Here is a 19018-nt window from a genome sequence, read left to right as displayed (position 1 = left end):
AGCCAGCTGTACATCCAGACACAGGCGTACACTGGGGAGGGACCAGCAGCAGGGCAGGCGGGGGCAGCTTTGGGTGCTGCTCCCTGCAGTGAGCTGGGCTGACAGCAGGACGAGGCACGGCTCAGTGTGCAGCTCATGGTGGGGAGAGGGCCCAGATCCCTCTGGAATCCTTCCAAGCAGAGCAGGAGGTGTGCTGTGCTGTAGTGATTTCCAGCCTTTGGGATTGCTGGGAACTTGAGGCCATAAGGGAAACTGGTTTTTAAGGGAAATGAAGCTGACTCAAAAAGTGAACTCCAAAGTTAGAAGAAACAGTGTGTACACATGAAATAAAATATATCTTATATATATAATTAAAAAGAAAGATGATGTATTTTCCTGTTTTGTTACAGAACAGGCATTAACTTTGCTCTTGCCTGTGTAGAGATCAGTTCCAATGAGTGTCAGCAGTCCATTGTGCCATCTGCTGCTCTTTGCCTGTAACAGCATTAGCTTTTTGTTTAATTAAGCTGTACATACTGCCACAGTTTTTTAAGCTTATATTTTCTCTTAGCTTAATTTATGAATCATCTTCAAAAATATTGCAGGCAGGTGGTTTCCACCATTTCTTTGCTTTTAAACTCAACTTGTTCAATCCTTCAGGCTTCCTCCAGCAATATGCTTCATTCTGGGTCTGTTAGCTACGGCAGCTCTTCTGTGCTGGGCTTTGTTTATCCTCCCACAAATGATTCTGGAAACGCACCCAAGATTTTGAGAAGTAACTTTACAAAGAATGCAGCCTTTTAAAATCCTCTGACTTTTTTATTTTTCATTTTTTTTAAATATAAAACCAAAAATCACACCCTCTTCGAGCAGCTTTGCTGCAACTTCCCACGGGAGTTTTCTTGTAACATATGTGATGGTCTCTATTTACTAAAACACACAAACGGATTGGAGCTGAAGTGGCCGTAGGACTTCTGGCAGTTGAGCAGATGTGATGTGTATGACTGACTGTATCTTGATCAGTTGTTTGGGCACTGATGTCATCACCTTTCATAGATGTGAGTCCATACAAGCATATGTATGTTATGGCTGCCATCCTGACCTTTGTTGGAATACATTTTCAATGAGCCGCTGTTTTTACTTAATTGGAGAAAGAAATTAGGCATGCAACAAATGGTGCTTTGCATATTTAACACAGTTTTTTCCCTCACTTAAGCACAGTCAGAAGCTCAGGTTTCTAAGCGGTCGTTTCTGTGGCCAGCTGGATGGTGGCAAGTTACTGCTGTAAGCCTGCAGCACACAGTGGGCACCAAATTCCTCGGACAAACGAAGTTAGCAAGTTTATCCTGCAGAAATAGCGTGGGCTGTGCAGAACAGGAGCACAGTCCATCAGCAGAGCAGATTGGGTGCTTGGCACAGCCTGTGCCGCATTCGTGCAAGTCCCACAGTTCCACGTGCAGTCCTTTCCTAGGCTCCAATTGCTGCTCTTCTTTTGACCAGAGTATTTTAAGACAACCGATGTTTCAATGCCGTTCATCTGTTTTTAACTCATTTGCATCAGCATGCACTAGCCCTAACTGAAGAATACTGGTAATAACCTGCTTTGACGTGCGCTGTTCAGCTCCCCGTTGCTGCTGAGACCCCAGGCCTGACCTCTGTGCTCCTTTCCTTTGCAGGTCTCTGAGCCAGGGCAGCACCAACTCCAACATGCTGGACGTGCAGGGAGGAGCGCACAAGAAGCGGGCACGGCGCAGCTCACTGCTCAATGCCAAGAAGCTGTACGAGGACGCACAGATGGCGAGGAAGGTCAAGCAGTACCTCTCCAACCTCAACGTGGAGACGGACGAGGAGAAGATCCAGATCCTGTCCCTGCAGTGTGAGCCTGCCTACAGCACCCGTAAGTGCAGCAATCTCTGAGGGCGGTTTTAATTGTTTAAAAACACGGTTCCTTCCCTGGAAACAGCATCTAGGGTCTTTCTGCTCTCCCTCCAAGAAAGATCGCTCTGGGAAGCAGCTCGTTTGTCAGTTTGTACTGTCACAAACTGGTAGAGTTTCAGCAAGCCAGCATTAACATTCTGATCTTGGCTGAGTTCAGAAAACTTCAGCGACTATTTTTTATTTTAACCTTTAGTTCTTAAAGTGTGTGTCTTTTTATCAGCCTGGAAGGAAATTCAATAGTACATTAGCTCTGTTCTTGCCCTGTTGTCCTTGTACAGAATTAGGAAGGATAAAAGTAACGTTTACCATATGAACAGCAAGAAAATGAAAAGAGACAAAATCAATACAGAAGCTGCAGTGACTTACAGCTCAGAATAAACGAAGATTGCTGAGAAGCAGAAGTCAAGTCAATATTGACTGATGGGATTGACATGGCTTGACAGTCAAAAATAGAGGACTACAGGAGGACAGTTTTCATAATTGGAAGTCCTGTGCAGCTGTCTAACTAAACAAATCTTCTCTTACGCAGTGCACAGTAAATTCTTATTTCAAATTGAGAAATGGTAATTGCATTTTATTTTGATCCTTAGAAACGTTCAAATTCCTGAACGGTGGGGTTGTCTCAAAATAGCAAAGTGGTAACCTCGCTAATCAAAGTAATGTCTCATGCTTGTTTGATGTGCAAATGCAGCATCTTATGCCTTTTTTTGTCCTCAAATACCATTTTATCTGTGATGAGGTAACTTAAAAGCATGAATAGGAAATGACACCTTGAAGATAAAGCTTGAAGTCCTTTCCATTATTCAGTATTAAAAACGCAAATTCCTGTTGCCTCCCGAAGAGCCTTTCTGTGTTTTTTTTGTTCTCAGATAGAAGCTAGGTAGGGAAAGACCACATCTAACTCCATTTTTTAAATGTCAAACTCAGTGCATCCACGTTGGTCTTACACCTGAGGTTGCTGGAAATAACAGGTAGCTCTGAATAGGAAGATTGAAGGCATGAGTTGTTAGGATTGTGCCTCTTCTGTCTGGGGTGCTGGTACATGGCTTTGCAGGTGGCTTTTGTGCAGATAATTTTTTTTTCTCACCTTCAGAGGTAGAGCTGCCCACTCTTACGCCTTCTTTCTTTCTTCCAGTTCTGTTTGCAGGAGCAGAGAGCAGTGGTTATGCTGCAGTCCAGACAATTCCAAGGTTACTTAAGGGGAACTCAGATGGCCTTAACTCCAGAGTTTATTAATTGCTGTGTAATTAAAGTAGAAATTGAATCAGTGCCCTATGCTGTAAATCAATTGTGCCACCTAGTGAGAGATCTGATGCTGGACGCAGAACAACCATTTCCTCTCCTTTCTGTGGCATTACGTCATTTTGAAGGAGATGCTGTTCTGCTTTTGTGCATGAGCATTTTAAGTACAGAACTTAATTGCAGTTGAAATAAAACACAACCTTTTGGTTTTGGATGGAGTACCTCTATGGCACTTAACAGTTTACTTTTTTAAATGTCATTTTGCACCTGCCTCTTCAGTGTGATGAGACAGGAATGTTGGGAATACAGAGTGTTCCAAATGCTTTGTCTGCTTCATACCGTAGTTGCCTTTATCTGGTTGTGCAATTCCAAGGGCCAGAAATTGATATCCAGTTTTTCCGTAACAGTGACAAAGAATTTAAGCGAGAGAAGAGGGGCAAAATCCTCCGAAATGTCTCCAGTGCCCATGAGGTCGATCGGTCAGACCACGAAGGCCCATCAGCAGAACAGAATGAGCCAAGTTCTTCAGGTTCCGTCTGTGAATTTATACCCCAGCAGGAAGAAGGGGCTGACAAAGGATCATGTCACCTTCAGTGAGTATCCCTGCTCAGCCAGCTGGAGCTGGGTGGATTATTTCAGATCCCTTTATGCAGGCGTCTAAGTTAAGTCCTTCTCTTGAATGATTCTAACTAAGGTAGCCTTAGTATCTCTCTTGAACAGGTCGGATGTACAGTGCTGAACCTTTTCCTGTGTATTTTTACATTCTAAAGAGATTTTGCCACAGTTGAGAAGAATAGCATAGTTGGTTTATTTTTATTACTATTATAATATATTTTGAAATATATATGTGAAATTGTTGGAACAAATCAAATGCATTTAATATTTGAGCTCTGGAATGCTGTTGTAATAACATTATTTTCAAAAGGAGCAACGCTTGTTTGTTGCCCCTTCTGAGCATCAAATACTTTGTTTCTAAGCTTGCCAATTGCAAAGCACTATTATCTGTTAAAATACTTCTATTTGCATGGCTTGAAATGGCTCCTTTGTCGTCTTAGGTACAGGCTCACCACAGAAGTCATTAAGCTTGTCTGAGGAAGTAAGTAGCAAGAAGCAGACAGATGACACAATGTCCATGGCATCTTCTTTGCACTCCAGCCCCCCAGCTTCTCCTCAGGGCTCTCCACGCAAAGGTACGTGTGCTCCATGGGTGTGCAGCAGGTGCCAGCATCTGTCACAGGATCATTTGTTGGTAACTTCATGTGAGAGGGGTGGTAATGTGCATAATTCATGTCAACAATAGAATCGTGTGTTTCTGTCCGTTAATAATAGACACTGCTTTCCAATAGATTGTGTATGTTTTGGCCTCCAAAGTGACCTAATCTGTAACGACTGGAAGAATTAATTTCTTTAGAATAGCTTAAGTGCTTCTGACAGAGTTCCCAATAGGTTTAAGTGCTGTGGCACCCACCAGTCCATCAGTCCTGATTCAGGTGACCCCTCAGGTGAACAGGATTCGCAAACCTGGGGATTTCCTGAAGACAGTGATGTTGCACAGACTGCAGCTGTTGACGTCTTATGTTTTTGCCTAAGGTAGCTGGAGTATTAAGGGATTAGAGGGAGCTGGAGATAAAATCTCCAGAACAGCTGGTTTTGATAGCTACAAAAGTAGTGCATTCATCCAAATCCTAGAGTTGCTATTGATATTTTTTGTTCTTGTGCACAGGGCTTTGTATTTATCCCTGTCTATACTGATGCCCTGAGAATCCCTTTATTTTTGATACCTTCGTAAAAGACCTGCATCACTTCATCATTAGTCAAGCTTGGATGGGAATTCATTTGAAATCTCTTAACACCACTTTATAGTGAGCCAGTGTGGTCAGTGTCCAACGGTGTAAGGCGTTTCTCCATCCCTTCTGTGCTGCTTTCGACTCACTGGCAGCCCAGAGCCCCACAGCATTGGCATGGCATGGCATGGTGACTTGCTGCATCTTCTCACCAGTTTCAGTGGGAGATCTGCTGGCCCATCCGCTTCTGCCTTCACAAGATACTGTTTTCTTGAGGAGAATGTCACTTACTTAGACACAGCATATGTGTAAGAACCTCAACTACGTGGGCTGCCAAACCCAGTTCCACTGGGATTTCACTTCTCTTCTATTTCTCCTATAAACATGTTAATTTAGTTGACTTTCTTTGAAAATACTTTGTTTCTTGGGGGATTATTTCATTAATTCAACTTGCTTTTAGCAGATTGTTAGCACTGGACTAATTTGATTAAGGTAATTCATACCCTGTTGTGTGTGCACAGCTCATTGAACTTAAATTAGGTGCTTCACAGACAGCTGAAAGACATAATTTTAGGCATGAACACGTTTCACTAAATCTTAGATTTCATTTTCTTTTGAGCTATGCCCAAATGGTGTGCAAGTGAGATTGGAGTTTGTTTTTTTTTTTAAAGCAACACATTACTTCTGCTGTTATTTATCAAGATTTGTGTGTACTTCATTGCAGTTGGTAACATCCCAAGGTCGGATAACTGCAGTCAGATGAATCTCTCTGGGTCTTCCTCATCCCTTGCCAGTGAAACCAGCAACAAGAACAGCGGGCAACGCAGCTATGGAATAGGTGGGGCTTACTTACAAAAGAAAATTCAGATGATTGTCAAAGCAAGAGACAGCTCTGACATAAGCGAAAAGGGAGAAAGAAAGGATGAGAGTGAAAAGGCAGAAGCTGAGCGTGAGCACAGGAGAGAGAAGGGACACCTGTTCAGAAGACTTAGGGAAAGAAGCTTCTCCAGGGAAAGAACAGCTTTTACTGCAAAAAGGGAAGCAGAGCACGTTCAAGCCTCAGAAAGCAGCAAAACCCAAAAGGACAGAGACAGTGATGCTCTGAGTACAGCAAGTATCTATAGCAACAGCAATTCACTGACATGTGACTGTCTGCAGATGGGGCCTAGGAGGAGAAGGAAGACTCTCTGATGTATTTTTAGAAGACAGACTGATGTCCATTCAGTATCAGTTACACTGATGTAACCTATGTTACATTATGCAGTTACATACCGGCGCATTGAAATGTGTTTAAGCTGTCCAATGTACTTGATTCACCTGTCCAAGACTAGGAGGTGTTTGTGTCAGTGTTACTAACTCACACACTTACAGCGTAGTAAATAACGTGAGGTGTGGAACAAGGAGCAGGTACAGTGGCACTTCTCTTACTTCGTGTTGGCAGATGCCAACAGAACAGTAAGTTCTGTAACATTCTCTTCATTTGACTGTAAATAGACTGTAAGTAAGTAGATTTACATCCTGTGATGTAAATCAGATGCTCACTTCCAGCATTGCTGGGTTTGGGAGTGGATCTGTGCTGGCCTTATCCTGCTAAGCTTTTCAGCCCAGCAAAGACTTGCAGTTCTCCTGTTGCTGTGTGTAAGTGCCATTATTTAATGTCCCAGCTTTCAGACAAGAGCTCATCTCACTTAGAGAGAGGAGTCCTTCTGTTCTCCAGATCTCTTAGGTTCTTGAAGAGGAGTGTCTTAAAAGGGGCACGTTGAGCACATTTCTTACAGTGGTGTTAATTTTAAAGACACTATTGGACTAAATAAAGAATATGAGATATTAATTATTGCCAAAGGAAAGGAAACTGAAATTTAGTATTAAAAATGCTGGTCCTTAATGTTTATTTTTTCAATCAGAAGTGTGCCAGTTCTGTAGTTTGATGATATTGATGGTATTTTCTGCCTGTATTGCTCTTAAAGTCTTATAGCAATAATCAAGTTTAAACTGTGAAATCCCTCAAAGTGCAAGCTGTGCACTCAGTGGCTGTATGCTGGTGGCTCCAGATGCCATCTTACATGATCTTTCTTTGGAGTATTTTTTGTGGACCAAATCACATTGGCTTTAAAGTTGTATGTATTGCTGGTATGGTTTTTAATTTCCTGGTCACTTCATATTTTCACCAAACTGATGTGACTGTGTCCAGCGGAAAGGCATTAGTAGGTAGAAAGGATGTGAAAAACTGATTAATTGGCAGGAAATTGGAGAAAAAATACTAATCCAAGGACTATGTCAACTGTGTATTGATATGGTTTCCTGTAAAGCAAGAAGGCAATGTTTTCATTAATTTGCAGACACTCGTTTGCCTATACATGAAGCAGCTGTTGAGCCAGTATTTTCAAATAAAGATTCTAATTTTATAATGCTTTGCACACAGTGTAAGGCATATCATAGTCTGTTTACTCCCAGTGAAGGCAGGATAAGACAAGAATGTAATTCTTGACATGCAGTGAATTTGCAATTGGGAAACTCAGTGGGAACTAAGAAAAATAAATAAATTTAAGCAAACAAACAAAAACAGCACCAAAACAGTCATTAATCCAGGACCTATTGCCCTCAGACAAATGGGAGCAAGCAGCAGCTGTGGGACAGTTACTTGAGACAAAGTATTTCAAACAAACAACAAGCTAGACAGATGTAACAGATGCCAGATGCCTCCTGAGTTTGTTTCCTGACAGCAGAAACAAAGAGAGCTTCTGCCTGCCCGCAAGATGGTGCATGGACTTATCCAGAGAGATGTAATGCTCCAGAGCTTGAAATCTGAGGATCTTGAACTCAGGTAGTAGGGGGCTGATGAAACAGCACAGTGTAGGACCCTCCTGCAGCTTTCCTGAGCTGGAGAGGGCCACTCCATCACCCCAAAGGACCCCAGAGCATGTTTGCCCTCAGAACGGCACAGGTGAAGTTTGCCCTATTCGGTTCATTGCAGTTCTTTCCCTGCTCCTCTAAGATGCGCACAATAAATGATTTAAGCAAGTTGTCCATACTGAGGGAGTTTGTGACACTGTCCAGGGACAGACGTCCTGTTCTGAGTCACCTCAGCTGTGCCAGCAGAGCAGTATGCAAGGTGCACGCAGCCAGAGCGCATGGAAGGCCCTAAGATGCTCCCTTTGATGTGCTGTAGGAGGTTTGGATATATGGGGCTACGTACATCATCTGTATTTGAAACTTGTTATTTGAGGGTGAGGGTGAACCAAGCAGGAGTGTGTTGCTCTGCTCTGAACCCACTGAGGCTTTCAGCCTTTCCATCCTGCAGGCCCGGCCCTGCCGCTGTTTCCCACTTTCGCTTCCTGATCTGTTAATCCTGGAACAGCTAATAAAGCTGAAATGGGCCATATGGTGTATCCCCGAGTGCTGATGGCTTGCTTTTACCTCAGTCAGCGTCTCCTCAGCCACTGCCAAAATCTTTTTGTGAGTCTCACAGCAGTCGGCCAGAGGAAGCTGTGGGAGCGTGCTGCAGTTTTACTGGGACTGAACGGTGCAAAATGGGAGAGATCTGACCCGTCCGCCCACTGTGCACACTGCAGACACTGCTCCTGTCTGTACTGGTGAAACCATATGGTGTGCATCGCTGTGGAGCTGCTGCTTAGGTTACTGGGGGCACCTGGCTTGTGTTAATAAATTGCAGGACTAGATGCTGACATGCTAAAGGCTTTAGTACCATAAAAACCTCAGTGGGCTGTTTGTAATCAAGTTGGCCTTGATTTTTTTCTTCTTTTTTTCATTTAGAGAGCTGTGATGTTTGTCATTGAACGAGACGTTTTCTCCTTCTCTCCCTCAGGCTATGCCCTCATTCCTTCCACCAAATCTGACAACTTCTCAGACTCCAGTCACAGTGAGATTTCCTCCCGCTCCAGCATCGTCAGCAACTGCTCCGTGGACTCGATGTCAGCCGCGCTGCAGGACGAGCGCAGCTTGTCACAGTCACTGCTGGTGGTGGACTCAGCAGGATTGGAACGCAAGGAGCATTCCCAGGCAGAGTACGGGCAGCCCTGCCCCGGGTGAGACACGCTGTGCTGGGCTGGCTGGGCTCTTCTGGTGGAAGAGAGGGAAACGAAGCTGTAGGGAGGGTGGTTACAAATTGTGCTTGACCGTGACCAGCGGTGTGCCCTCGTGGTCAAGAAGGCCGGTGATGTCGTGGTTGACCAGTAGTTGACTGATGGGTTGACCATGAGCCAGCATGCCCTGGTGGCCAAAAAGGCCAATGGTGCCCTGGGGTGCGTGGCACAGAGTGTGGCCAGCAGGCAATGGAGGGTCTCCTCCCCTCTGCTCTGCCCTGAGGAGGGCACATCTGGAGCACCGCACACAGTGTGAGGCTCTCAGCTGCAGGCAGATGGGGAGCTGCTGGAGAGCCCAGAGTGCAGAGATGGGGGCCTGGAGCGCCTCCTGATAGGGACAGGATGAGAGCCTTGGGGTTGTTTGCCTTGGGAAGAGAGAACCAAGAGGGGATCTGCTCAGTACTGATCAGCATCTGAAGAGCAGGGGTCAGGGGAACTCTTTGGTAGTGCCCAGTGACAGGACAAGGGGCACCAGGCACAAAGTGCAACATGGGAAGTTCCATAAAAACGTGAGGACGACCTTCTGTGCTGTGGGGATGACAGAGCCCTGGCAGGAGCTGCCAGAGAAGTGGTGGAATCTCCTTCTCTGGAGATATTCAAAACCCACTTGGATGCTGTCCTGTGCAGCTGCTGTAGGGAACCTGCTTTAGCAATGGAGTTGGACTGGAAGATATCCAGAAGTCCCTTTCAACCCCTGTGGTTCTGTGACACTGTGATGATGTTAAGCACTTGCCAGAAGCTGAGGTATTGGCTGCTCTGTGTGGGAAACTTACGTTTTCCCATGAAACTTTATCACGTGGATAGACAACAGCTTGGTCGCATCAGTGGGTTCACTGGATGTCTTCTGCAGGAGGCTGCAAATGTATTAAAAACTGTTGTGATGTTTAACAAAACACTCGCCAAACAGTACTGGGAGAGCAGAAGAGGATCCCAGCAGTTACCTCAGTCAGCAGTGCCAGTCACTTAACTTACTCTAATAAGATTTTAAAGGATTTTTTTGTTACCGTTCTCTTTGCTGCTTAGGCAGAGCAGAATCTTTCTGCCGCTTGCACAAGAGGTGGTGGTGTTACCTGAGTGCAATGAGATCATATCCTGAGATGCCCCTTTCTACTGTGATGTTTTGGCTTTTACTACATTTTAAGCCTTTACCCACAGAGTTTATTATGTGGGAATCTCCTCAGGATGGCTTCTTCTGTCCTCAGATGTTGTGGAGTCAAGTCAGTGAGAGATTCTTCTTACAATTCTAATCATTGTAGGTCGCCTCAAAAGCAATTTAATCCTTTTATGATTGGACACTACACAGAGCTTTGTGTTCCTATATAATTGATTTTAATGTGCCAGTATACTGTGGTGTTCTCTCCTGCGTGAAAAAGATTATTAGCATATGCTTTGCAGCTTTTAAGAAATTGATTTGATTTATCCTGTTGTGCTGAAATGGGCATTAAAAGGTGTACTTTGTAAACTGAAGTAATTCCCTTTTCTAAAAGGCACAGCACATGCTGAGAGTGCAGTCAGAGCTGTCTGTGTGCCAAGCAAAATGTCCCTTTGCAGGGGTCCCTGGCACCTCTGGTTCTGGGTATTCAAAGCCACCTTCAGTGCTGAAGCACAGTGAGTTGCTGCTTGCTAAACTCACTGCTCTGGATGCACATCAGAGGCAGATTATCCAAGGGCTGTGGCTGCTTTTCCATGCCTTAGTGTTAGTGGGTTTTGGAGGTAAGAAAACACTTTTTATGCTAGAATCTGTAAAATAGAAAAGCAAGGAGAAAAGAAGTTATTTGCACGTATCTAAGAAGTTCCTTGATCTCCAGTGTGTCAATAAACTACAGGAGGATAGTGTTGAGTTTTCATGCTGTGCTTCCTGTGTTGTTCACATGAGCAGAAAGAGTCTGCTAGTCATAACTTCTTGTATTCTAAATTCCTGCAAACACGACCGCTTCTGAGTTTTTTCTTAATTATGCAGTGATATTGACCAGAGCTTTTAGCAACCATTTGTTTAAACAAGAAATTTTGTTGTTTTAAAAGCTGACGGGTGTCTGATTCCCATTGTTTCCAACTGCAGCTGGTCGGTCACGAGGCCCACGCTGATCAGAGGGATGGCCTTCACCTCATCCATGAGCAACGAGGAGATTTCCCACGAGCACATCACGGTGGAGGCAGCAGACAGCGGCCGGGGCAGCTGGACCTCATGCTCAAGTAGCTCTCATGACAACTTCCAGAATATCCCAAACCAGAAGAGCTGGGATCTCCTCAATTCCTACCGGCACACCCAGCTGGACGGACCTATTGCTGAGGTCGATCCCACAAACTGTTACTCAGAGGAGGCCTATTTATATTCCGAAGCCTTTTCCAAAAACAACAGGCAGTCGAAAGCCAGCACGGAGCTCGATCAGTCTCGGCAGAGCTGGGCCTCCTCGAGCTCCCTGTCAGACACGTACGAGACAAACTATGGGACCATTAAACGCAGGGGGCTGGAGAACTCGACGTCAGAGCAGACGGAGGTTTTGGACTCTAAACCTGGCACTGACACAGCTTACAAAACTGTTACTTCGAGTACAGAGAAAGGCCTGATAGGTAAGGCAAGCCAACGGCGCATGGGAGCTTCTACATCTGGTCTGCATTTTGATATTGAGTTGTTAAGAAATGACATCAGCAGATGCGGGGGCTGGATTGCATGTTAAATTCAGCTTTACATGTGGTTTTAATTAGAGCGCTGCTCAGACAGTGTGTTTTCAAACCACCTTCCCTTGCAATACGAATATTGAAATAACAAAGCAGCACACTTCCCAAACACTTCATGGGTCTGCGGAAGAACTGCCTTCATGAAAATGGCAGGCAGTTCCTCTCTGTACTGTGACCTTTTGTCTTTTTGGAATTTGAAACCCTCATCACTGCAAACTTTCATTCTGGCAAGGAGCAGCAAGCATTGGCTCCTCGAAGCATCCTCACAGAGCAGACTTTCCATGGTCCAGAGAGAGAGGAGTGTGACTCCTGGGTGATGCAAAGCAGCCCCACCTCTGGAGCTGGGCACCTTCTGGCCGCACTTCTTCTGTCCCTGGGGGGCTTGAGGGCAAAGTTTTGATTTACGCTGTCATTTATTTGGTTACACAGCTTCAGTTTGATTACAGATGAAAGGAGAAAGCCTTATAAGATGTCTTCTCAAAGACGCATAGTTTCAGCAAGTGAGATGTTCTTCCATTGTCCTAGGGAGTTCAGTGGCAAAAACTGCCCCAAAAAAAGGATCTGGGTTATGAACGAGATAAAACGTGGAGTGCAAAGCTTCTAAACTCTAAGCCATGAGTGCAGCTGAAATGCACATTAATTACTGCCTAGATTGCTAGAGGGCTTATGTGATCAAAGGTAATTGCTTGAATAAAGATTGCGCACAGGGTGGAGGTCTTGGAGTGCAAGTTACAGAGGCAGCATGGGGTCCCTTGCAGCAGACTTGCTCACAGCTCACTCCTATGCATGCACTCTGCCCGTGTCACCTCTCAGAACTGCTGGTGAGCTGCTGTAGGGTATGGCATGTTAGCTGCTGTTCAGGACGTGCTACGTTTGCTCACAGCTTCTCCCCTTGTTTTTAATTCCCTTTGCACACTGCACCGTGTAGCTTGCCTCCTGTATGCAGTCACAGCACTCTGGTAAGCAGCACTCCACCATGTGCTTCAGCAGAGCATGCATTCACCTGCTTAAAGAGCTGATATAGGTGGATAGGATTAATGGTTTGCTAATCTGTTAGCTATGCACCATCATACAATATACCAAAGATATTTTTGCTTTATTTCACCATTTGCTTATTCCCTTCGAACAGCTTGTTACCAGAGTCTGTAATGACTGCCTGAATTCAGGATATTGTAAACAAAGCAAGAATCTTCAGTTCATTTGCTTAATGAGAACTGGTGTTGAATAGCCCACAAAAGAATTGGCACGAGCTTTCTTGCCTGAAACCTTTAAAACAGGGCTGGAAAGCTATTCCCCACGCACTGATGGCAGACTGTGCTCTTGGCAGAAGCAGTGGGTGCGATGACTTCACAGCTCCGTGCCCAGCTCTGCATTCTGCAGCACTGAACGTTTCTTGCTGCAACCTTTGCTTTACAGGCAAGAAAGTGTGGGATGGTGATGGACCATCACTGTATGTCCAAATGGAAAAGCTTTTTACCCACAGTACACATCACAATTTATTTCTGCCTCTTAGTGAGGTTTCCCTTAAGCACTGTGTGGATCACCCTGTTTTCCTTATAAAGTGAATGTCTGTGTAGGTAATCAGCTCTTTGCAGGGGATCTGTGATGCACTTTGTTTTGTACCTTCAGTAGATTTTGCCTAAAAGACGAGGAAAACACACCATGACATTATGGTTCTAATCAACTTCAGATCTTAATTAATAAGTGGCTTTCCTTAGTTATTCCTAACACTGTCATGGATTTCCCAAGCTGTGTTTTAAGCTTCAGTTGATCACTCCCATGTTTCATCTGCTGAGAGCACACATGGAGAAGGAAGGGGGTTTATATTTCTGGGAGTATATAGGCAGTAAGAGAGAGGTAGAGTATCTCTGTTATTTGAGAGAGAAAGGCCAAGAGATGAGATTTTTAGTTGGAGGGAATATCTTGGTGGGAACAGGAGAGGATAAAGGAGTTGCAAGAAAAAGCCCAGCCCTGCAGGACGGTTGGTGGGAGGGTCTGTAATCCCCAGGAACTGTGAGTGAGTGACAAAAAATGATGGATATTAAGTGCTATTTATTTTTATAGCATTTGTGAAATAGTATGAAAGAGAGCTGAGCCAAAGTACCCATTATTCCAACCTTCATTATTAGGGCAGACTCGTTATTAGCTCCAGGTAAGCTGTAGCTTTCTCCTTTACAGGAGGACATACCCACCCTTGCCAGCCACTGCCTCAGACCCAACAAAGTGTAATGCTAGTTACATGAAAAGGGTTTCTCTCGATCAGAGTCGCTGCCTCTACTCACCTCTGCCCATTTGTTAAAACTACCACGAGAATCCAGTGTTATTTTACTAGGATCCAGGCATGTACTGAGGCCATTCCTTATAAACCAACTCCCATCCCTGCTACTACTGCCCACAATCACACAAGTCCCCAATACGATAAGAAACGCAGCTTTATTTTTGTTCTTCCACCTTATTGTAAGATAAGAAGATGCTACAGCTGTTGAAGTAATTGAAACTGTAATGAGCATGCACTATTTTGAATGTATCCACAAGAAGAATGCAAATTTACTCTGCTAACAGATTTTTGAATTACCCTAGCTTTGAAACGATCCTGTTGCAACTTGTGTATGGAAAAAGCCCAATTTAACATGCATATGAGCCCTAGAGCTGGGAGTGGGTGGGAGGGGAGGTCGTGTACTGAAAGCTGAGTTTGGGGTGAGGGGCTGTGAGATGTGAGGGAGCGACGGATGGGGAAGGAAGGCAGGGGGTGAGTTCTGCAAACGGCCACTGCGATTAAATGTTACTGTTGGCAATTCTTGGTGAGTGCAGAAGGTAATGGAGCCTTTCCAAAGGTGATTTCTGCTTATTCATCACCTGTAAACAGAGAATTTAAGATATAGGATAAAAAATAATGAAAAGCGTGTATGTTCTAAGCCATTGTTAACTACTGCAAAGTGCAAAATACTGAGTGCAGGCTCTGTGTATACTTTGCCTCATAGGAGCAGCTTCATGTGATGCAGTTTTCAAAATTCCTGTAGCACAGCTGATGGAATAGTTAAATATCTTACCACACGTCAGTTAATGAGGTGGTATTTAATTACAGTGAATGTCTATGAAGCCCCTGCGCGCCTTCCGGCTGACGGAGGCGATGCCTTGGAGCCGATGAGCAGTCCTTGCTCGCGGGCGCCAGTGCTGTGCCGCAGAATGCGGGGCTGCTGCCTCAAGCGCTGCACTTTCAGCTTCCTGGGCTGTGTGAAGTCTCGCAGACCTGGCTGCAGCAGTGCCCTGCTGCCCTCCGCTGGCACCAGCAGCTTCCCGCAGCGGCACACCAAGCTCTGCCATTGCAGGCTGGCTGTAGGGGATGCTGTGCTTCCAGCTGGGCACCCTGCCCAGCGAGTTCCTGCTTCTGTTGCTGCTCTGACTTCTTGAAATAAGTACAAAGCATAAACGAAAGCATAAATACCTGCTGCTGTCGTTATAACCAGTGTTTCTGCATTTGCATTTTGTTATCAGTTTCTGTTTTGCCATTGTAACATTTCATGATTTTTTAACGTTTTGTTTCCTTTGTTTTCTTCCTTAACATTTCCATTGCTTATTTCTCGTGCCAGTGTACTGTGTCACCTCACCTAAGAAGGACGATAGGTATAGGGAGCCTCCGCCCACCCCTCCGGGATATATGGGGATTTCTTTAGCGGACATAAAGGAAGGATCGCCCCACCACCCACACCTAAAACCTCCCGACTATAGTGTGGCAGTGCAGAGGTCAAAGATGCTGCACAGTGACCTCTCTAGACTCTCGTCAGCCCCTCTCGGGAGCGACCCGGTGGCCTGTATTGCATCGAAGATGCCTCAGTGGCATAGTCGGCAGCCGTCCGGCCCCCAGCTAGCAGATATGCCTGGCGCAGATAGTGAAGAGGATGGTATGTGGAACACCTGGCTCGGGAGATGTTAATTAACAGCGTGTTAATGGGTCTGTGCAGTGCTTCCTTCGCAGTGACGGTCTGGGCTTTCTCTTCGTCCCGCTTTGAGACTGAAACTTTGCTCACCTCTGAGTGCACAAATACGTTGGTGTGTGCATATCTACACCCACGTTTGTATATATGCACATCAGGAAAAATAATGCTTTCTTTTCAGAAAAAGCATGTTGACACCATACAGAATCTAACTGCTATGGATGAGCCCTCCCCCATCCAAACGAGATGCTCACGAGCATGGAGATGCTGGTTTTATCTTTAAAATGTGCCCCCACTCAGTGGTGATGATTTAAGGGACACTGTCAGGCTTTAAATTACATGTGGATGAGCTCCAACCTGCCTGGGTTAATTAATTGGCATCCCACTGTTTTGGGGATGATGACCTAAATTGGTTCTTTTGAATTCCGCTGTGGTCAGGCTTTGTATAACTCTTACCTCGTGTCCCATTTGTGCCCTTAACTATGCCTCCCCTATAGGGATTTCTGGAGTGTGAGCTTAAAAACATTGAAGAAAACAGCAGTAATGTTTTGTTCTTCTGAAAAGCACATTTAATAGAACCTGAGCTGATCCCACCAGCCCTGGCAGTGTCCCTTGCAGTGAAATTCCCCTCAGTCTTGTTTGAAGCAACAGCCAAACGCTGGGGAGCACGGCATATATCCTGTGATCAGAGTACAGGAATGCTCTTACATGGTGTCAACACCCAGCTAGGGCAATTACTGCTCCATTGTTTATCTGCTGATTTGCTTTTAATTGTTATGCGCTGATGTGATCTCTCTGTACCCTTTCTGGTGAACTGACTATTTATTAGGGCGTTGTGGTTGCTTCTTTCAATCTGCCTGGCTTAAAACAAACAGTAATTGGGATGAAAATCATTTCTGACGCAAAGTGCTCCTGTCTTGGCCTGTTCTGATGTGTAAATGGCACTTAATGTGTATATTAGTACCGCAATCCAAATTTGGGTTAAAACTCCTACAATTGCCCAGCATCCATTCAGTAGTGATATCAAATCTTTCTGCTGTAAGAACAAGGAAGTAATTGCTTCAAACATCATAATTAAAACGTTTCTGAACTAAACTTAACCATGCACTTGTAGATACACCTCTCGCTGCGTTGCAAGTGCCTGGTTAATTTTATTTGGAACGTCTTCACAACCATCACTGCATGCTGGGAGGTGATTTACTGCTTTGCCCTGAGTCTGTAGGTTGGGGGATGTCGGGAGCTGCATGCCAACCCTTGGAGGCACTGGGATTCCCCGTTTTGCAGTGCATACACTGTGTGCCTCTCGCACTTGTGAGGGTTTGTTACATGGGGATCCGTGATGGGCTGCAGTCTCTTGTTGAGACGGCGAAAGCACCGCAGCGCAGCGGTGAAATCTTAACAGAACCGCAGTAATCAGACGGTTGGGTTCTGTTCTGTGCTGTCTGCATCCGAGGCAGCAGGCCCGTGCAGTAAGGTGCTGTCTTCTCTTGTTTTGCAGAAGATGAACAAGTATCAGCAGTCTAACCATCGAGCTATCCACCTAAACCACTTGAAAGCACGAGGGATGCTGGAAGGAGGACCACAGGATCCCGTTAGCGACTGCTAACGACTTGCTGCTACTCACCTCACTCATCGAGTTCGCCTCTGTCACGGATGGGATGAACTGCTGGGGTCATTGCTGTCCCCTCCCTCTGCTCTGCACGTCCCCAGGGCTGTGTGTGCCCACCGGGCAGAGCGCCGGGAGGGCCGTGGGGCAGGAAGAGTTCTGTAGGATCCCATCCATCCCTCAGTAGTTCCCTCCTCGTTATTTTCTACATCTAAGAGTGTTGTTTTATGAACTCAGAAGAAGAAAAAAAAAAGAAAAAAAAAAAGGTACAGCAAAACCCGAAGGACGTTGCTGCAATATCTGAAAATAATTTATTAATTTAAATTTCTGTTTTGGGTTTTGTTTTTTTGGTTGGGTGTTTTTTTTGTTTGTGTGTTTTTGTTTTTGCTTTTTTGGGGGGATGGGAATTTCCTTTGTGTCGGGAGCGCTCAGGTTGGCGAACGCCGAACGTTAAACCACGTGTGATGGCACACGAGCTCCGTGTAAAACCCCTCGCGCCCTCCCAAAACTCCGGGCGCGCTCCGGCAGGACGCTGAGTGCGGCGATGTGCCGGCCTGGGGAGCGCTGCCATCTGCTGGCCCTGCCTTCCAGCACAGCCCTCTGCATATCGCTGGATGTTCTTTAGCTGCCAGCCGACGAACGGCATCGCCGGTGTTCTCCTCCCCTCCTAAGCAGCCCTTTGAGAAGCGGCAGCTGCCGCTCACAGCTGCTGGCTGAGGTTGACGTTTTCCCGGAGGAGTTTTGGCCGGGTTCCACGTGCAGAGGTGCTGCTGGCAGCCCAAACCCAACCGTGTGCTGTGGGCTTTCAGCTCAGCCCACGCGTTCCGGCCCTCTGCCAGAGCTGCGCAGGATTTAGGGGCAAAGGTTAGAAAATAAATCGGTAGAGAAACAAAACTGCCTTCCTTTCACGTTGAAATGACTGAAACCGAACGCTAGGCGACTGCATGGGAACTGTTAGGTCACAGCCTGAGCCAGTGATTGAGCACCTGGTGGAGGGGTGAAGCCAGCACTGCGAGCACAGGTGGCAGAGATCCCAGGGCCCTCCCAGGGTGCAGCCCTCCCCAGCCTCGTATGAGCGCTGGCAGGCACAGGGAAGGATCTCTGCTAGGAAATGGCCTCCTTTGGAGTGCTGGGTGAGCCCTGGTTCTCAGAATGGGGTTAGAGATTTTTTTTTCTTTGTTACCAGGTTGTGAGTGCTGCCTTTCTTGGGCGATCTGAAACTGCTTTAAAGCAGCTGCGTCTGCTGCCTCCGGTCCTTACAGATGGCGTAATGCTTAGGTGTGGGTGCAGTGTGTTTTATGGGGGATTGGAGAACCAGACCTGTTGTGTTCTGTTGTGCTCGTTTGGAAAATAGAGGTGATCTCCAACGTTCTGTTCTAAACCTTAAGTAGGAGCCCTGAAGCAGCTGGTGCCCCTGAAGGCTCTGACTTACACACAGCCCCTGTTGGCACGAGTTTCTGTTTGGTGGTGGTTGAGTAGATGACAACTTGCTTTGGTTTTGTGTAGCTAACCGGAGCGCACAGGGTTAAAACTGGAAATACCTGCCTTTTCCTTTTCTTCTAGCACACGATGCCCCATTCTAGTGTTAAATTGGACATGAATGTGTGAATAATACGTATTTAAACATTTAATTGTAAATCTTTGTTGTGATGTTTACAGCCTAAGCTAGAAAGAAGATGTTTGTCATTTTTACAGTGCCTCAGAAATGATTTCTATATCCATAGTTGTGAAGAGCTTTAAGGTTATTATTTT

The 19018-nt window shown here is 45.6% G+C and overlaps 1 protein-coding gene across 10 annotated transcripts in view; it reads left to right on the top strand.

Annotated features, from left to right (window-relative positions):
• The window catches only part of RAPGEF6 (Rap guanine nucleotide exchange factor 6), a 73579-nt gene extending 56048 nt beyond the window's left edge, over positions 1-17531 (top strand). For 7 of the 10 annotated variants that reach the window (XM_031555746.1, XM_010719257.3, XM_010719258.3 and 4 more), the window contains 8 exons: positions 1656-1876; positions 3567-3752; positions 4215-4349; positions 5668-5781; positions 8770-8989; positions 11106-11617; positions 15316-15627; positions 17159-17531. In XM_031555746.1, the coding sequence (XP_031411606.1) occupies positions 1656-1876; positions 3567-3752; positions 4215-4349; positions 5668-5781; positions 8770-8989; positions 11106-11617; positions 15316-15627; positions 17159-17184 (1726 nt within the window). In that variant the 3' untranslated portion in view covers positions 17185-17531. The remainder of the gene's footprint in view (positions 1-1655; positions 1877-3566; positions 3753-4214; positions 4350-5667; positions 5782-8769; positions 8990-11105; positions 11618-15315; positions 15628-17158) is intronic. The other 3 variants (XM_019620514.2, XM_019620515.2, XM_019620518.2) reach the window with 2 other exon arrangements.
• The last annotated feature ends 1487 nt before the right edge of the window (positions 17532-19018 follow it).

This window comes from Meleagris gallopavo, chromosome 15 (assembly GCF_000146605.3).
Source record: "Meleagris gallopavo isolate NT-WF06-2002-E0010 breed Aviagen turkey brand Nicholas breeding stock chromosome 15, Turkey_5.1, whole genome shotgun sequence".
NCBI classification, from domain to species: Eukaryota; Metazoa; Chordata; class Aves; order Galliformes; family Phasianidae; genus Meleagris; species Meleagris gallopavo.
The sequence above is the reverse complement of the archived record's forward strand: the minus strand, read 5'-3'. Positions and strand labels throughout refer to the sequence as shown.